The 19,215-nt window shown below is 37.7% G+C and overlaps 1 protein-coding gene across 2 annotated transcripts; it reads right to left on the minus strand.

Moving 5' to 3' along the window:
• Positions 1 to 7,697: 7,697 nt before the first annotated feature.
• Positions 7,698 to 17,711, minus strand: kcnk17 (potassium channel, subfamily K, member 17). Of its 2 annotated transcripts, XM_041972692.1 has the most exons (6): positions 17,417 to 17,711; positions 14,614 to 14,728; positions 10,480 to 10,646; positions 10,211 to 10,379; positions 9,894 to 10,099; positions 7,698 to 7,763 (listed from the first exon to the last, which is right to left on the minus strand). In XM_041972692.1, exons 1-6 carry the CDS (start codon positions 17,630 to 17,632, stop codon positions 7,758 to 7,760), a joined length of 879 nt encoding a protein of 292 aa, XP_041828626.1. In that variant the 5' UTR covers positions 17,633 to 17,711; the 3' UTR covers positions 7,698 to 7,757. The 2 variants fall into 2 exon arrangements, with proteins under 2 accessions (XP_041828626.1, XP_041828625.1); XM_041972691.1 differs by lacking the exon at positions 7,698 to 7,763 and having other exon boundaries at positions 7,898 to 10,099.
• Between the last annotated feature and the right edge of the window lie 1,504 nt (positions 17,712 to 19,215).

Here is a 19,215-nt window from a genome sequence, read left to right on the forward strand (position 1 = left end):
TGACAAGATTGATATCAGCTGTGTCTGAAAACCTGGTTGGGAGAATCCACACCTCCACCTGCAAAACAGACACTCCCATGCCCACCACACCTGCTAGGATCTGCAGACCCATGACAAAGAAGAGTCTGAGATGAAGCTCTTGGGTTTTCTACAGGTTTTCTGAGCATTGCTTCGCCTGGCCTTGGACTGAGCTTGCTGGGACTCCTGGGAAGATTTGCAAATGTTTAAAAGTTGTGAAAATCTTTTCTCTGTGTTGAAATAGCTTTTCTGAGATGACTGCTGATGTCTTTCCTCTGTGGAATTGTGTTTCCACACCCGAAACACTACACTTTTGTAACCATCCTGATAATCAGTTAACTGAGCTATCCTGCTACTGAACCTGTTAATTCCCAAGGAAGTACACAGGGTGAACATCATAGTATTTATTACACATAATAAGTGTGTCTGTTCATAATATGAGTATGATAAATCCTGTTAGCACTGGACTGCTTTTAATAATAACCAAAAGTAACATTCTTTAAGGTTTAAGACAACTGAACATGTATCTCTTCAGAATTAGTTATTTACAGCAGTAATAATTTGGCAAACTTTCCAAGTTTAGTTTTAGGGCCCATAGTATCCTGCTGTTTTGGTTCTATGATCAGAGTAACAGCGTGTTCTGCTTGTCAGTGATTACTAACCACAGACATATTGTGATGAAACTGGGTGCTGGAGATAAAATGTTAATATTGTCTGAGACAAAATATTTGAAATTTTATCATGTGCTACCACAAAGTTTTCTCTCTGCAGTGACTCAGCAGTTTGTGATTTAATATAAAATCTAGACGTTTAGAGATGTCTTCAAACTTACAGTTAACATTAAAGTCCTCAGACTGTGCTTTTCATTTTTATTTAAAACTGTCAAAGGTATCAGCATCAAGCATTGCCAGACCTCCAGAGTGATATGTGAACTAATAGTGGATTTCTATTTTACTCTTTGCGTGCTGCATAATTGTTGCAAATACCAACAAATCTTTGCAGCAGATTCTTTTGCTATTCCAAAAAACCCTCTCTCCATCAGCAGTCATTGTGGATTGTGAGACATTTTATTTCCTTTGAGTAATTAATAATTAGTCTTCAGCCTTTTCTGCCTGAGGACTATAGTCTCAGATTTGGAGGTGCTGATTCTTATCTCAGCTGCATCTCAGTATCAACTAGCTTAGTACTGACTAAGCCAGAGTTGCCTGATCCAGTTTAATTTAAGCAGAAGTCTAGCAAAGCTGCTAGTTGATTTTTAAATTACAGCATGACAATGTGGAGAAATAGAGTCTTAGTTTGTGTAACAATAAGAATGAAGAAAACTGAGATATTTCCAACTTTTTTGTAAAGAAGTAGGACACACACACACACACACACACACACGTGCGCGCGCGCTCACCAATAAAGAGGATATAATATATACAGGAAAAAAAAAAATTAGATGAATGAGTTAAATAAGATACTTGACAAGAACTCTTATCCTCTTGGAAAATCTGTTTATTTCTCATCTAAACGGGGACACATTTGAAAGGAAAATACATTTGTAAGATGACCAGTAGAGTTGAGTATGTGTGTATGACTGCTTCAATGCCAAACTGTCGATTCTGCCACTGACCCCTGCTTTGAGCTTCTGGTGCCTGATTAGGTTAGGAACCACTCTTCCCTATCCTTCTCCTCTGACTGATGTGTCTCTGTTTAGATCTGTGTACAGCTGGGTAAAACCATGCAAATGAAAACTTAGACACAAATTTAGTTCATAAACCTCTGATGCATGTCATCACAGCCTGGGAGCACCCTCTAGCACACACCAGTCTTAGCAGGCAGTGTGTTTAGTGTCTTTAGTGTCTTTTGTGTGAAGATCATTCACGGATAGTTGCTGGTGATTCCTCTTTCAAGCATGATCTTTTCATTGATCACATGTTGACCTGGTTTGGGAAACAATGGATTGCTTTTGAGAGCTTTTGAAAGCTTTTCATTTAGGGCTAAAACACTGGCTTCAATTTAATAAGTTTACACAAAGCGTTCTTTTGTGTGTGTGTATGTGTGTGGCATGTTTGCTGATGAATAAAAATCATTAAAGATCAGAGAGTGAATGGGCTGATCAAGAGATCTTTGTATGAGTCTATGAATACCCTGTTGGGGATTCCATGACAATGCTCACAACACTAAAAATAAAGACACAAATGCAAAAAGACTATGTATATATATATATATATATATATATATATATAAATATATATATATATATGTATATGCAAAATCAAATATTACCTTTCACGTTACATGTTATATATTAAAGCTATTTGCAAAAATGAATTAAGAGGCACATTTGATATTTGTAGTGTTCCAACCAAATGTCACACTCCAATAACGACTGAGGGCTTATGACGGCGGTTTAAACATTTATTATTCACACAAAGCCCTAAATCGCAGGCACACCAAAAGAGCTGAAAGCAAAATAAAACACAGTTTCAACTCACATACATTCCATATAACCACACTTCCATTGGTTACTAATCTGTGAACTACTAGCTAGCATTAGCTGTTTGGATGGTGCAACACACTAGATCAGCAGTAAACTTAAAATACACATTCATACAACATACATACTGCTGCACCTTCCAGATGGCTGCTATGAAACAAGCTGAACACGTTTCTTAAATTTCCTTGGCATGAAAAAACTATATCATTTGAACATTTCTTTTTCAACTTTCTTCCTCCTTTTTCATTTTTTTATTCATTTATTTTTACCACTAGCCCAGCGTTTCCCAATCCAGGTCCCTGCCTTGCATGTCCTAGACATGTTCCTACTCCAACACACCTGATTCAGTTCTTGGCAGCCTGTTAATGAGCCATTCATTTAATTCAGGTGTTAAAATAGGGTTACATCTAAAACATGCAGGGCAGGGGGTCCCGAGGGGGTCCCGAGGATCTGGATTAGGAAACACTGCACTAGCCTACGCCTAATAACCAAGCAGAAGTTGCGAGGCATTGCAGGACCACATCCTGCCCTTCAAAATAAAAGCCTAAAAATTAACTACAATAGCAGATGAGATAAAACAATAGCACCACATTGTAAATTGCTGCAGTTAAACAAAAAACATGGGTCATTGATAATATTAATACTCCTATGAGTGAATGCTCAAAAAAAAAAAAAAAAAAAAAAGGTTTGGTCAGTGTGTAACTAAACTTAAATGATATAAATACATTCATACTATCAGGCCCATGTCCCAGACAAATTCATCATAATTATTATTAATCTAACATGGCCGCCGTGGAAACGTGTTCGTCAGTCAGGTTACAATTTCCCAACCTGTAGCTATTCAGAAAATTGATGGTTGGATATAAAACGGCACTCCAGTGTGTAAAGATGCACAATGTCTTATCTGCTGGACAATATGGCACATGACTCCAGATTTTCAGAGACCAGCAAGACTTACTGCATGGCTCATGAACCGTTTCTGACTGCTGTGTGCTGTGCTCCCAGACCTCTGTAGTGCTCTCGGACCTCTGTGACGCTCTCGGACCTCTGTGATGCTCTCGGACCTCTGTGACGCTCTCGGACCTCTGTGACGCTCTCGGACCTCTGTGACGCTCCCGGACCTCTGTGGTGCACTTGGACCTCTGTGGTGCTCTCGGACCTCTGTGGTGCTCTCGGACCTCTGTGATGCTTTGAGTCCAGCGTTACAGAGACGGAGGAGGAACCATGCTGTGCCAGTCCCTCTACAAGTGCTGACAACACTGGGTTTTCTGGCAACTGGCAGAGGGAATTGACTGATAGGTCGGGGATAATTAAACAGTCAGGAAGAAAATTGACAGCTGATTGACAGTAGTAAACGTTATCACAGAATATTTAGAGTGAAAGGGAGAATTAACCAGTATTTTCATTCTCCAAATATTCAAACATGTGTGATTCAACATGTTGCTTACCAGTGTTGTGGCTCATCAGCCTGGGTCCACAATAACTGAGACGATTGTTTCATTTGCAAAGATTTGCAAGGATATGTGCCCTGCCTGACCCTGGTAATGATCACACCGTCCCCACTAAATAAAATCTTTATGTTTGTCAACGTGGTCCATTAGGATCTCAATCTCACATTCTGAAAAAATACGTTTTTCCCCTCTTTTTCCCTCCTGAGACTTTAGGAAATGATATTGATGAATATTTATTACAGGCATTACCTAACCTTTTATAGCCAACATGTGGGTGGGGCAAGGTGTTCCCTCACGTGCACTAACGGTTGATTCTGATGTGAAGCGTGGGACATGCGTGCACACTCTTTTATAAATCTGGAAATTTTTGTGCACTGCATTTTTTTTTTCCCTACATATGCCACCTGTAGTCTACTTTGCTATGCACAATTTTATAAATGAGGGTCCTGGATACTCAGTGTTTTTGATCAGTTCTGGGGTCTCATTTTTAAAGCTGGCATATGCACAAAACAGGGCCTGAAGGTAACCAAAACCAAATTTGATGGGGAAAATGTGCGCACCTGTATGTAAACTCACCCATGACCCATGCGTATAGACATTTTGGAGATGCAGAAAATCGAAGATGTAGCTGGTTAGGTGGTGAATTGCAGTCAGACTGCGTCATACTCCTCTCACACATTTAATTTCACTTCACACCAAACATCAGTTTAGATTTACATTATCATAATCATTCAAACCAGCATTGTTATCTTACTGTGGCTTGCAGTGAGCCATAACTGTTCCATAAACACAACATAAACATAAACATAAAATCTTTCATTATAAAAAATTTATAAAACAACTAAAATCTCAAACCCTGGAGTAGAGAAAAGGGCCTGTCTATGTGACAACTGGTGAATTTATCATCATGGTTGTAGCCTACACCACTGAATGACAAGATAATTTTGCTAAGGTGAGAAGCAAACAGTCTCACCCGTGGCATACCCCCACCCAGTATGAGGACCGCAACCTACAGCCCCCTCCTCGACAGGAAAGCTTTATATGGAAGGAAGGATCTATGAGGATATAATCCAGCTTTTGAGATAAGAACAATGCAAAGGTTAATTTTTAAAGACCTTTTAATGTATTAAATACGTCACACATAATTGTCATTGTATTCCACATCTCAACTCTAATTTCTTTAAGTTCATCAGCTATGACATTAATGGTGCTGAACGTTGTGTTTAGAGTAAAGCTTCAGTCAGAACCGACCACTTCCAGATGCACCATGTGCACCAGACTCATTTCAAATCAAATCAATTTTATTTATAAAGGACTTTTCCTACCAAAAGTATCACAAAGTACTTTTTAATGAGAAAAACAATTTTTGCATATTAAATAAAAGAAGCTGTCACTCATCAAAGTGGCATAGCAAAAAAAAAAACAACAAAAAAAAACTTTATCTCTCTCCCACATAGTAACACAAACATCCACACACATGTAGACAGAGCAGTAAACCCCCATTCTAGAAGAATATATATATATATATATATATATATATATATATATATATATATATATATATATATATATATATATATATATATATATATATATACACACACATATGGAGTGGCTGTAAATATTGCATATATATACATATTGTCAGACTGTAAAGCAGCACATCACTGCAATCATTGTACTGTGGCTTATTATATTTATATTTATTGTCATTTTAGATTATTACTGTGTTATTTTGGTTTTTCTTACTAGTAGTAAATGGCTGATAAAAACTAGAACTTGAAACTTTCACATACATAATCTTAAAGATAAAACCTGTTGGCACTGTTTTACTTCATGCTGGATTTCTGAGATTTTATGTATCAGAAAATAAAAAAAGGTATTATGGTGAAACCTGATCTTAGAATTATATAAATAAAAATTAAATATATTAATTAAATAACTAATTATCTCCGGTTAGAGCTCCTCTATAAAAGCATTAGTTAGTATTCAGGTGTGTGTTAAAGTATCACTACATACCTTTACGACTTTAAAACTCTGTGTTTTTAATTCGTTTTGTTTGCACAGGGACATTCCTGGACCCATCAATGCCCTGGATCTTCCCAAGGTTGAGAAACCACACTTTACAACTTTTTTCCTGTCCTGGGGCATCAATTTACAGCAGTATTTACTTTACTTCATACCATGCCAACAACTGGATGTCAAAACAGTGTCGTTTTAAACGTGCACCATGCAAAGCACCATGGACAGAGCAAGACATAAGACAAGGGTCAACATCGGACTGGCTTTTACCGGCTATAGTTGGCTCAGAGAGGAGACATGATGCAAGAAGGATGCTGAATTAGTCACCATTAGAGGCGCCTCAGTGTGTAAGTCTTCCAGCATTCAGTGGTGCGGCTTTAACACAATGCCAAGGAGGAAAGACATCAGCAATGATCTTAGAGAAGCAACTGTTACTGCACATTAATGTGAGAAAACGTATAAGATCACTTCCAAAGTATTTGGAATCCACCATTTGACAGAGCAAAAGAAGAAAACATTCAAGACAGTTGCCAGTCTTCCAAGAGGTGGATTTCAGAAACTGTAAAAAAAAAACCCTAAGAAGCCACATCTCAGACTCTCCAGGTTTCAGTTAGTTCAGTTCAGTAGCACGTTAAATGTTAATGTTCATGACAGTAAAATCAGAAAGAAGACTGTGCAGTTTGGCTTGTTTAGAAGGGTTGCAGAAAAAAAACTTTTCTCTAAAAAGAAAAGCACAGGATGGCTGATGCATCTGAACAAACCACTAACTTCTGGAACAATGTCCTAGACAGGCCAGGCCAAAGTGGAAATGCTTGGTCAGAGTGCACAAAACAAACAAACAAACAAACAAGCAAGCAAGCAAGCAAGCAAGCAAACAAACAAACAAACAAACAAACAAACAAACAAACAAGCAAGCAAGCAAGCAAGCAAGCAAACAAGCAAACAAACAAACAAACAAACAAACAAACAAACAAACATAAAAGCACAAACACCTTTTACCAACTCTTATGATGACCTGGGCTTATTCTGCAGCCACAGGAAAATGAACTCCCACCAAAGTGATTTCATCTGTCTGGGACAGGACAATTATCCCAAAAACAGCAGCAGATCTACAACAGAATGACTGAAAAAGAAATGATGATCCAGTCCAGACCTCATTCTGATGGAAATACTGTTGTGGGACCTTCAGAGAGCTGTGCAGAAAGCGATGCTTCTATAGTAAAGTTGTACATCTCCACATCATAAAACCACCTGTTTAAATTACCACAGAAGTCTGACAGTCCAGTCCAGACTAGAAGTTCCCACACTGGTCTTGAGCCCTTGTTAGCCTTCTCTAGCGTTTAGGTCTTTGTTTCACATAAATGTCACGTGAATTTCTTTCATCTATTTGAAAGTTTCATTCCTGTCTGGATATCATGTCTGCAAAAGCAGCCAATCAGACAGGCACATGTCCTTTCTCACACACTTACTGAAGCATGGCTGAACAGGTATGTGGCACTTTTTGGACACCAGTCACACTCCTTTCCCTTTCAGTCCGTTTCCCCCATAGTATTTCCACCAGCCCCATAGAAAGGGAAAAAAAACTTTACTGGTTTCTGCTGCTGTCTGGAATTTTACACTTCCTTACTTTCCCCCCATTTACTGACATTTTTCTTACTGTTCATCTGTCCAACATGTTTTCATTTTCCATTCCTGCTGCTTGACATCTGTCTTTTTCATTTACTCCTCCTCTGTGCTGCCTGGCTTTGGGATATATGAGCCTCCAGAGGCTTTTGCACCTTTGATTACTTCTGTGTTTGCAAAAGAACAAACACAAGTTGAATAATCTACTGTAAACTTTTATTCAATGAGGTAAAAAGTACAACAACTTGTATCAGACAGAAACAGCTTTACTCCTAAAGAATGCATTCAGGCGTACGTATATTTAGTCAATATATAAATTTAAAATAGAAATATATTGACTGTGGAGCTGTGATAATTCAATAGGTTTTGAGTCTTTTAGTTCCTATCTTTTGGCACAGTAGTACCATCCAGTGGACACAGTGGGAATTGCAGTACAATTGAGTTGCAGAAAAGCTGTAATTTTCTATAAAATTTAGTATTTTTTTGTAGTCTTGCTGCATTGATTTCTTCTGTTTCCTTTAATCACATCCCACAAAGATCCCTTTTTAGATTTAAGGGTTTTTATGGTTCATATTAAATATTTGAATATAAATAGTAAATATTTAATAATGTGTTGGAAGAGGTAAGTGGGAAGTTGGGAACACAACCAATTACCACAACATGCAAAAATCATATAGAAATACCTTTTTATTAAAAAAGAAAAAAATATGCCAGAAAACCAAAAATCAGCAAACAAACAGAAAACGTGATTAAAAGCAGCATTTGATATGTACATGGTTATTCTCTTTTAAGTATATTATCTGAAATAATATTTTCTCTTTTGTCATTTTCTGAAATGTTGTTTGTGTAGGAATTTAGTGTTTTTTCAACAGAGCGTAAAACAGCGACACCAGAGCAAAACTGTCATTATGATGTTTTCCTGACTCATTTCTCGACTGAGATGTAGCTTTCATGACTCTACGTGATGACCTCATGGCAAATGTCTTTATATGTGACGGCGTTTCTTAAACACACTGCTGAGTTAGCCAGAAAATCCTTATGTGGATGAATTAAGTGCATTAAATTAGAATTTTTTCAGCTGAGAGAAAATGGGCTGGTTGTACATACTGTCACATTTCTACATCCCTGTCACATGCACATTTTTAATGTGAGGTGTCAAACAGACATGATTAGGATTACATGAACATGTACTATTAGACATAAAAACTCTGATTTTGTCATTTGATGTTGAAGCTGACATACTGGCCATTTCACATTTTTGACTCTGGATTGTGACTCTTGTGGTTTTGGAGACTTTGTTTTTTTTTAGTTTTGGACGTCATGCCACCTCAAAAGCACTTTGAGTTATTATTACAAAGATTTGATTAATTACAACTAAACATAAAACCATAACAAATAAATAAACCTCTTTCATTTGCAAAAACATATCTGGTCCAATTTACATTTACTAGCATTATTTACAGTTCCATCACCACTACCCATCTAAGACAAAAACAAAAAAGGGATTCTAGTATTTTTAATTCACTTTTTTAAAAGTCATGGTGAACTAGATGCTTCTATTTCTTTATAAAAGTCATTTTAGTCCTCACAGCATCCAAAGCAAGTAATTTATTTTATTTTATATCCCCTCTGTGACAAAGGTAGCTAACTGACAAAGCTAGCAATAATTTCTTTTATTTATTCTCAAAGACTTTTGTTACCACGTAGGTGAGCAAACAACCTGTTTACAAGTTCCAAGAAATTTACACCACAACTTTCTTAATATTTTTATTAAACTATTTCATCTCATTTTGCTAAAAAAAAAAAAAAAGTTTCCTTAAGTTGAACTCTGCTCACCTTCAGTACCACCACACATCCAGCCTGCCTCCCAAAAGATCCATTGTGTATGGAGCCCAACAAAGTCTCATTCATTTACTAATCACGGTAGTCACTCATGTCTTATTTAGAGGAGCCAAACATGTCTGAATTTGCTGTTTTAACTTTTATCCGGTGTGCACAAGTGAACTAAAACATGCAAACAAATCCTGCATAGTGATGGTAACAAAATGTGGCCTTAAAATAAAGTTTTATTATTGTGTGGCCCCTTCTGCACCTCAGAGATTAGACCAAAACTGAGAAACCTTTGCTCTACCGCATATTAATTAGTAATTGATGATTCATACTTTATAATGACTGAAAGTTTTTACCAAATCCTAATCTTACAGCTAATGACTCTGTAACTAGGCCACCCCACTGAAACCTTCCTCGTAGGTTGTAGATTACTGTGTTACTGGAGGCTTATTGGTCTCATCTTCTACCTCGGTGTGAGGGTCGCTGTCCTCTGCGGAGCTTGGCTCTTCCTCTGGCTTCTCACTACTCAGTTGCTGTTTGAAGTGGTTGTTGAGCCGCTCCAGGATGTCAATGGAGTGGTTGATGAGCAGAGAAAGCCAGGCCAGACCAAAAAAGATCCATGAGGCTATGAGGACGCTGTACCAGTTTGGGTAGTCTTTGTCCGGATTGCTCTCTGAAAGGTGCAACAAAGTATTGAGTTTTACAAAGGAAATTTAAACTTATAGCAAAGATAAATGAAAGAAAAAATAGTCTGAAGGGTTTTTAAGTGACAGCTGTGCTTCACCTGCCACAAAATCCCCAAAGCCGATGGTGCTGAGGGTGATGAAGCAGTAGTAGATGGCCTGGGAGTAGGTCCAGCCCTCTTTCAGCTGGAACACAATCATTGGCATAACGAAGAAGAGAACTGATCCACAGATGTAAGACACCAGGTGGACGAAGAAGCGTGTGCATTTCTGCAGGGAGTCAATGAAGGAGGAGGTGATGTTAGTCACATTTTAGAGAACATTCTCCCACTCGACTGGTCCTAAACATTGTCAGAGGTGATCTGCGTACCTTTCGTCCGCTCTTTCCTTCAAGGAAATCAGAAATGCTTCTCTCCAGAGCAAGCATGTACTTTCCCACTCTGTTGAGCACCACCATGTTGAGGGGGATACCAAAGAGTGCAAAAAAGACACAGAAAATCTGACCGGTTGTAGAACTGGGACTCGTGTTCCCATAACCTGCAAAACTATAAACTGTTAATGTCTCATCTGTGAGCTGAAACCTGTCTGAAGAAAACAAATTCCAGGATTATGCTTAGAGATAAATCATATATATTAATGATATTACTTCTAATCACTTCTGACTTTTTCATGCATTTAAAAGGTTTGCTGAGTTATAAAATTTTCAAAGTAATTCAAAGAAATTTTGACAGGACAGACACAGTTTCTATAAAGTTCAGCAAAACAAAACCTTAAAAAGTTGTATTTTATGACCCACCCAAACAAAATTTACCACACTGTAAACTGTAAGAAAAGCTCTATAATGGAGGTTATTTTTTCTGTGTGCTTTTCTAATATTTGGAAATGACAATAATATCCATCACTTGACGTAGAAAACTGAGGAAAACCTCTGGAAATCGCAGGGGGCAGTGCTGCACAGATGCAACCAGCAAAAGAAACAAACCAGAGAAGAGGAACAGGAAGAAAAAAAAAGTAGAAAAAAATAAAGACAAAATTGTGTTAGCTTTTGAAGAAAGCCTGCCAAACGTCTGAAACTGATGTTGGATCATGGAGCTGAACTCTGAACTCAACAATCCTCTTCTTTGTTCTGTTTTGCTTTCTGCTTCCTGTTTGTTTGTACACCTGGTTTAATTTGCTAATTTGCTTCACCTGTTCCTTGTTAGTTCACCTCAGTGTATTTATACCCCTTGGTTTCAGTTTTCCTGTGTCAAATCTTTTGTTGTGTCCACTGTCGTGTCTCCTCTGTTTCGTCTGTGAGTTCTGTAGTAATTTTTGATAAAACCTTTATTCCTTCCTTCCTGCCTTCTCCATCCTGCATTTGGGTCCATTTCCTCCTCAAATCTTGTCAGAATGGAAGTATGAGGAGGGCGACGTGTGACGTCGCTATTTATGTACATAAGGAAGCATAAATGGGCCTATAGACTGAAATTTACTATCAAATGTAACTATCATGAAAAAGTTGTGAAAACTCATTTTCCATTTTTCAAAAGGAAATGTTTTGATAAAACATTTTTAAATTTATCATAATTTCACAAAATGTAATTTTGAAATAAAATAATTCAACTTTGCAAGTTTAATACTATTAATAAGCTGTTATTTTAACATTAATATACTATTATATACATAGCGTTCTAATTTTGTAATTAGTCTCCCTTCCTTCATAATTTTGTTTAGAAAATTTGAAATTTCTTTTTATGCAAATTTAAATTTATTTACTCTTAAAATGAAATTAGCAAATTTCCCTGATTTAATTGATGGAGCATCTGAAAGACATCAAAGGCTGGATTAATTTATTATGTTTGAAATTTAAGCAAAGGTTAAACAGAGGTCACTGTGTTTGGTCCCAGCAGGAATCATGATTGTCCTCCTCTTGATTTTGATCGGTTACAACCATTTGTAAAACCCGTTTTTACATATTCTGGCATTAAAATGGACAGTAAGTTTAAGCTTTACAGGCAGATCAGTTGTAGAAAATTCAGTAATTATTAATTATAACGAAAGTTTAGAGTTAAAATAATTTGTTTTCATGCCAAATTTGTTACATTCAACTTGAATATTAAGTTAATTTTGGATAAATTGTTTCATTTGGAAAAACTTGAATCTTTTAAGTATTTTTTTTAATGAAACTGATTCATTCAGATCATTTGAAAGAAACTGGAGTTTCTGGACTCAATTGTCTGCTCTTATTGTTAACTTTTTTTTTAACTTATCTTGCTTTTAATCATTTTAATGTAATTTATTATTTTATTGTGATTGTGTGTTGATGCCTTTTACTATTTCTAAATATCTGTAATGCGTTTGTTTTATGTAAAGCACTTTGAATTGTCCTGTACATGGAATGTGCTGTACAAATAAACTGCCATGCCTTGTTTCTTACCTTTTCTTCCCCCATGTGTTGTGTTTTTCTATGTGTGGGCGTGGCTGTTCCCTCTGCTCTGTTCCTAAAAGACAGCTGCTACTCATCAACTCACCAGCAGTATATCTACCACAGTCCTTCCTTCATTCGACGGCAGATTGCTGAACCTAAAACACGTGGTATCTGGTCTAGTATATTTTGGGAATTTTGTCTTATTTGTGTTGTCAGGCCTAATGTGTGATTGTCCTCACAGAAAACCCTGCTGAAGCCTCAGAGTACATACTGGATCCCAAACACTGTTGGATTTACCTCACCTCCCATCCTGAGCCACACCTACACCCACAGCACGATCAACCCAAAGAGCCGAATGATCGTTCCTACCACCCAACCAGGTCACCATAAATAAAACGTTTTGTCTCACAGCTTTAGATTCCTGTCTGCTCTTTGGGTCTGCAATCTTGCCCCTGGGACAGTGAGGCTGACTTAAAGCTGTGGAGTTGAACAAACTTAATAACTGCATTTAATAAACTTAACTTAGTTGCTTAATACAAATTATAACAATTAATTTAAGTTGGTTTAACACCTTTGTTTTTACAGTAAAATGCATCAAGGACACTGAGATCAACTCCTCCTATTGGTTCCAAAATTCAGACACAAAACCAGAAAAACCTCTGGAAACTTTTAAATTACACCCTGAAACACTGTGTTCTGTATTCTTTAGCTTTTAGTGCAGCATGAGAATAACATGGTCTCTGTTGGTCTTTTAAGGTACTTTAGCCTTGTAATGTCTATTAGTGTATCAAATTCTTCTAGTTTTTAGTCCATTTTTCTTTTTTAGGTCTTTAAATCTGTCTTTAAAAACAAACTTTTTAAACTTGTCCTGTCCAGCATCATAGCAGCAAAATGATAATCTGGTTGCTATATCGTGCTGAACAAATTTGCTCTGCCAAGGGGAGGCCTATGGGTAAGGCTCCTCTTGATAATGTGATTAATTAATTTATTTATTTACTTTGAATCACAGAATCTATGTAATCTTGCTGGACCTGACCGGAGGGGACAGAAAAAGATGGAAAATAGCAAAAAGAGCAAAAGGGAAAGAAGAAAGGAGACAAAAAGATCACAGACAGACGGAAACGACCCTTCAATCCACACCATCACCAGACAACAAACTGTTACACCTGTACATGAACACACCAGAAAATTTCCTACAACTTTTACAAAAGCAGAAACACACACACACAGAAAAAACAGGGCTGCCAGTTATTAAGAGTTTTTAAATAATAACCAAATCAAAAACACATAACAGCGACCAGATACTAACTCACAGGAAAAATAAAAAAATAAAAAAAAGAATTATAGCTTAGTATAAAAACCACTGGACAACTCAGTGACTGTTGAGCAGAATCTCTGGCTGTGTGAGGAATGTCTTTGTGTGTACAACACATTGAAAACCATTTGTTCTTTATTAATGTGCTGTATAATTAAAGTTGATTGGATTTTTGACATTTTTTAACAATCTAAATGTGAAACAGAAATGGAAACCCTTTCAAGGCTTATAATGACATCACCATGATGGACATTTACATCATCTTTTTCTGCTGGCACGCTTGGCACGCCTTCACCAAATGAGCAGCTTTGCGCCACTCTGCTGCTTTTGACCAGTCAGAGCTGACAAGGGCCTTTCGATAGTTGGATTATGAGGAGAAAGGAGATAAACCAAATGTTGTTATACTATTGGCATCAGTGCATGTTTCCAGTATATAAGGACCAGTTGACTGTTTCCACAACACGGTTTCCAGGGTTTAGGTATTAAAATAACTTAGTCAGGCTTTTGATAACGAGAAAATTATCTCGTTATCTTGAGATAACGATAAAAAAAAAAGAATAATATTTGAGCATGGGCGGTCTTGGATTCTATAGAAATCTAAACGATCATATTAAGCTAAAGAAACGACTGAAGGACTTTCTTTCAGGTGATACATTCCATCATGGCTGCCTCCAGATCGCTGTATTAGCAGCTGTTTAAACTGTAGATGCTTTCCAGTTTGACATATTTATAATAAAAACTGACTCGAGTTTTTATAATTAATGACACTTCTGATGTCTAACCTATGGTGGTGACCACGGTTGCAGCAAACACCGCTGAGCTGGTAAATTTCCAGAAGCCATCGGTGGTTTGGTTGCTTTTCAAACTGAGACCTGCTTTTGATGCTGCTTGAACAACCTGAAAGAAAAGAAACAGACAAAAATAAATCTCAGCATTTTCTGTGATTTATCTTTAAAAAAAAAAAAGATATCTCATGGACTTGGGACAGACTTTATGACTCATATTAAGTCCAGTAAACATCGATTCGCATCTTTCAGGGTCATTGGAACACCTTAGAGTTATCCTGGTCAATGAATTACAGCTGACAGCATGACTCACAGAAATACCTCCTCAGCACTGTGCTCAGAGTTCAGCACCAATCTGAGAATTACACCCACAGAACACTGTGGTCTGTAAATATTAAGTTAATCTGTTGTAATCCAGTGTTTTCTAATTTTCAGACTGGACAGAAACTGACTGCTTTGTTTTAATAAAATGCAAACCAGAACAGTTTCTCTTGCAACACTTTGCAGAATTTTGTTATTTGCTGGTTTATGACAATTATTTAAATTCTGACTTCCAACGTGTTTTCTACAATGAACTTCAGGCGCTTAATAGATCCAAAGTGGAGATGCAGATCTTTGTAGCTGATAAATGAGACCATGCCTGACACATGTAGGCAAAGCAGAACGTCCAGCTCAGAAAGTTTGGACAAACTATTTGCATGGAGGGCGCCGAGTCTTTGTGACATGAGAACCAAGCAGGAGCTCAAGCAGGATTCAAAGTTATTACATACTTTTTTTTTAAAATTTAGTTTTGTCTCCTCCGTTTTTGCAGAAGCTCCCATGTTGTTTGGATTAGACATCAGGTCGGGGACATAACTGGGATGCTTAAAGCCTCCTGTCACCTGTCACAGCTGTTTATTACCTCATTTATTTAAGACTTCATTTATTTAAGAGGATGACGGTAAAGAGACAGAACTGTTGAGTAAATGCTTAATTGACATAGTTTTGAAGCTACTTTAAATTAAAATGCAAAAATATTCGTGTCCATATTTACAAGCATTAACCATTAATTAGGGCTGTTACTAAACTCATGATCCACTTTTTAAAAACATAACTTTACATGATGGACAGCAACACTGATGATGGGGAAATACGCTTTAAATAACCCAAACTTCATCTTTATATTTTGGAATATAATGATGCAGAAGGTTGGAGATGTTAAAACTGGTGAAAACTGTGTGGAGGGACTGGCAAACCTGAACATAATAACTACATATACTGTGGGTATAAGAGCTCCTTGCATGTTAGTGTTAGACCATCCACAGAAAAGGAGTGAGTCAGAGGGTGATGGGCTTATATATGTGGCTCTGTTGCTAATTAAACCCTTTAAATGCAGTTTTGTTGATCTGTTAATGATTCAGTATTTTTTTTCTTTACATTTCATTAATTTATTTGGATTTGGATTGTAGATCCCTGAATGTGCCGCCCCGTCAAGAGTCAAAGTAATACATTAGTTTTATGTTTTTTCTGGAAGTTTTATCTGGTTTTGTCTGCATTCTTGCTGTACTGGTTTATTCTATAGGCCCAGCATACACATGTGCAAAATACAGCTTGGGGAGCATCCAGCTTCGGACATTATCAGATGGAAACAAAACTACATTTGATCTAAATGGGCTGTACTTTTATGGAACTATTAAATTCATTTGTTGACCCCTCAAAGCGCTTTTACACTTTTAAACTACGTCACTTGTACCCACACACTCATACAGCACTTCAACTCTTAAATACTAAGTGCTTTTAACCTATCACACATATTTATACCCTGATAGGCACATCTGGAGGCAACATGGGGTTCAGTGTTTTGCTCAGGGACATTCTGACACGCAGTCAGGGGAAGCCTGGAATCGATCTACCAACTTTCCATTTAGTAGGCGACTGCCTTCACGTTTCACACCATAAACATTTTAATATAATAATAACTTCCTGCTGACTTTCTTGAGTTCAGGTTGGTTTTTTTTTCTGTCATAATTTCTTCTTTCATTCCGGTCTTTGTCTCAGTCTGTTATTCTTGGTTCTAGTTTAATTTATATTCTCATCTTATTCCCTGTTAGATTTTAATGGGTCTATCCCCTGATGTAATTTCTGACTTGACTTCCTGCTCCTCTGTTGCTGCTCCTGATCTAGTCATCAGCTCCCTTCTTGGTTTTCTCTGACCCTCATCCACCTTGTCCTGCTTTGGTTTTGTGCCATTTTAGTTTTTACTGTCAGTTGGTTCGTAGTCTGTAGGGAGTTTGGTATTTAGTCTTTGTTCAAACTCTTTATCCTGCCATAGCAGCAACGTTAGCTTCTTTAAATGAATCCTAGCTCAATAAGTGCACCTCTCTTTTGACTTGTAGTCATACATTTGTGACCTTCCTGCTCGTCCCTGACCATGAATCAAGACCAGAAAAGTAGTTCTTTCATTTTATAAACTTAGCTTTGCAAGGAATTATTAACTTTACTATTAAAATCTCTCTATTCAGACTTAGCCTACGTCCCTTCATATTTATAACAGCACACAGAAGACAACAAATACCATAGAATTATGATTTGCTCACTTATTCAGATATGATTCCTAATTAGTTTTAATTATATATTATCAAAAAGCATCTGATCAGCCTATCCTGCACAGCTGTGGCAAGACACTTATATCATTAAAAGACTTTTGAGTAAGAATTTATTTGAACTGATGGCCCATTAGAAAAGTTAAAGACTTGGTAGCTCTTGGTGTAAGTTGCCTGGTTTTGGATCAGAACATTTTCTCAATAATAAGTAATTGTACCTGAGCCACATCCTCCAGACCTGCCTGGTTCAGACAGGTGTACGACGTGAAGAGCCTCTTCTTCTTCAGCAGTAACTGAGTGATGTCTTTCTGCCCCAGATCTCCTTCCAGCTTCCAGAAAACCACCCCACCAATCAGCACATAGACTACATAAACCAAGCCGAGTATGAGGATGGACGGCACTCGTATTGAACTCAACACTTCTTTTACTCCCATCTTGGCCTGATGATGATCCGTCTGTGCTTCTGGGCGGAGAGAGGGCTGATGGTTTACCTGCTTGGGTCCTCCTGTGGCATTGCAGGCAAATGAACCTGTGCTACTGTTTCAGTCACTTTAGTGGCCTGACATGCAAATCTTGAGGAGCAAAATAAGATGAGGAAGAGATGGCAGCATGGGTGGGACTGTGACTAAGGCCAAATATGGTGCATTTACACACTCGGTCATCCATTGACTAATTTCATCCTCAAAATTCCCTTTCATGTGTTTTTAATTTAATAAAAATCAAAATTATCATCATCACCATCATCAGATATTCCAGCTTCCTCACTGGGGTCTGAACGTGTTTTAAGGTAAGAGTTCCCATGACAACAGACTTCACATCCCGTAATCCCAGAGCTGTGAGAAGAATCTAAAGAATTTAGCCTGCTGCACATTCCTCTACATACTCCTACTGTGTGTGTTGTTTTGCTATATTTGTAATTTGAGGGTCAGCTCAGTCATCACAACCAGCATGGTCCTGAAAACATGATGAAATACACTGTGACTGTGAACTTATTGTCATGTTCTAGAAAGCAGGTGGAGATGATCTGAGCTTTGTGACATGGTGCATTATCCTGCTAGAAGTAGCATCAGAAGATGCTCCACTGTGGTCACAAAGGGATGGACATGGCCAGTTACACAGAATTTAGTATTATGGTGCAGACAACCAAATGTGATGTCCTCGTATGAGGATGCTGGTTCTTAGGAGGTTAAAGTTGTACATTGCTGCAAGAAAAAAATATTTTAGCTTGACAGGTGTGACCTCTGTGGCCTTTCCACCACATTAGCAGTTGTTAGCCATCTCAACTCGCCCACAACCTAATCTCCAAAACCCATGGTGCTGAGGGTATTAAAGCAAAGTACAAGCCCTTGCTGGATGTCCAGCCTTCAACGTAACTGAACAGCAGAGGAGGGACGACCAGAAACAGAAGGGTGGAATAAACTCAATGCAACAGTTTCAGCTGCTCGCTGGATCAACAGAGCACACTTCATTTAGGTTCCATCTTTGTTTACTAACTGGGGACGGCACAGAACAGCTGCCACCATCCCCCTCTCCAGTCGACCCAGTGTGGATGGTGAGACATTTGCCCAGTTGTTTTAGGAAAACCAGGTTCAGTGGAATCCCTACAGAGCATAAAGCACACAAAACATTTGACCAGACACAGTGCTCGGGGAGAGGTTACCGTATCCTGTGAGTCGGACACAGGACACATTTTATAGCAGCACATGCTAGCAGAACCACATACCTGAAATGCTTCATTTTTCTATTTTAATCTTAAATTCTCACCTATAGTTGTGACTACAGCGCCTGCAAAAAAGAAGTTTGTTGAGTTGCCTGAGGGGTTTACTCCCTTATCTCAGGCAACTAAAATCACACACAGAAACACACACAGTCACTGAAGTGTTAAAATTAGGCCAAATAGAGTTTTAACCTATTTATGTCACTGCAGAGACATGTAATTACGTTTTGGAAAAACTGCACATTATTTTTTATTAGACAGTTGATGTAACATTATTTATTAAAAAAAGTGGTTTTCAGT

Source organism: Melanotaenia boesemani, chromosome 20 (genome assembly GCF_017639745.1).
Source record: "Melanotaenia boesemani isolate fMelBoe1 chromosome 20, fMelBoe1.pri, whole genome shotgun sequence".
NCBI lineage: Eukaryota > Metazoa > Chordata > Actinopteri > Atheriniformes > Melanotaeniidae > Melanotaenia > Melanotaenia boesemani.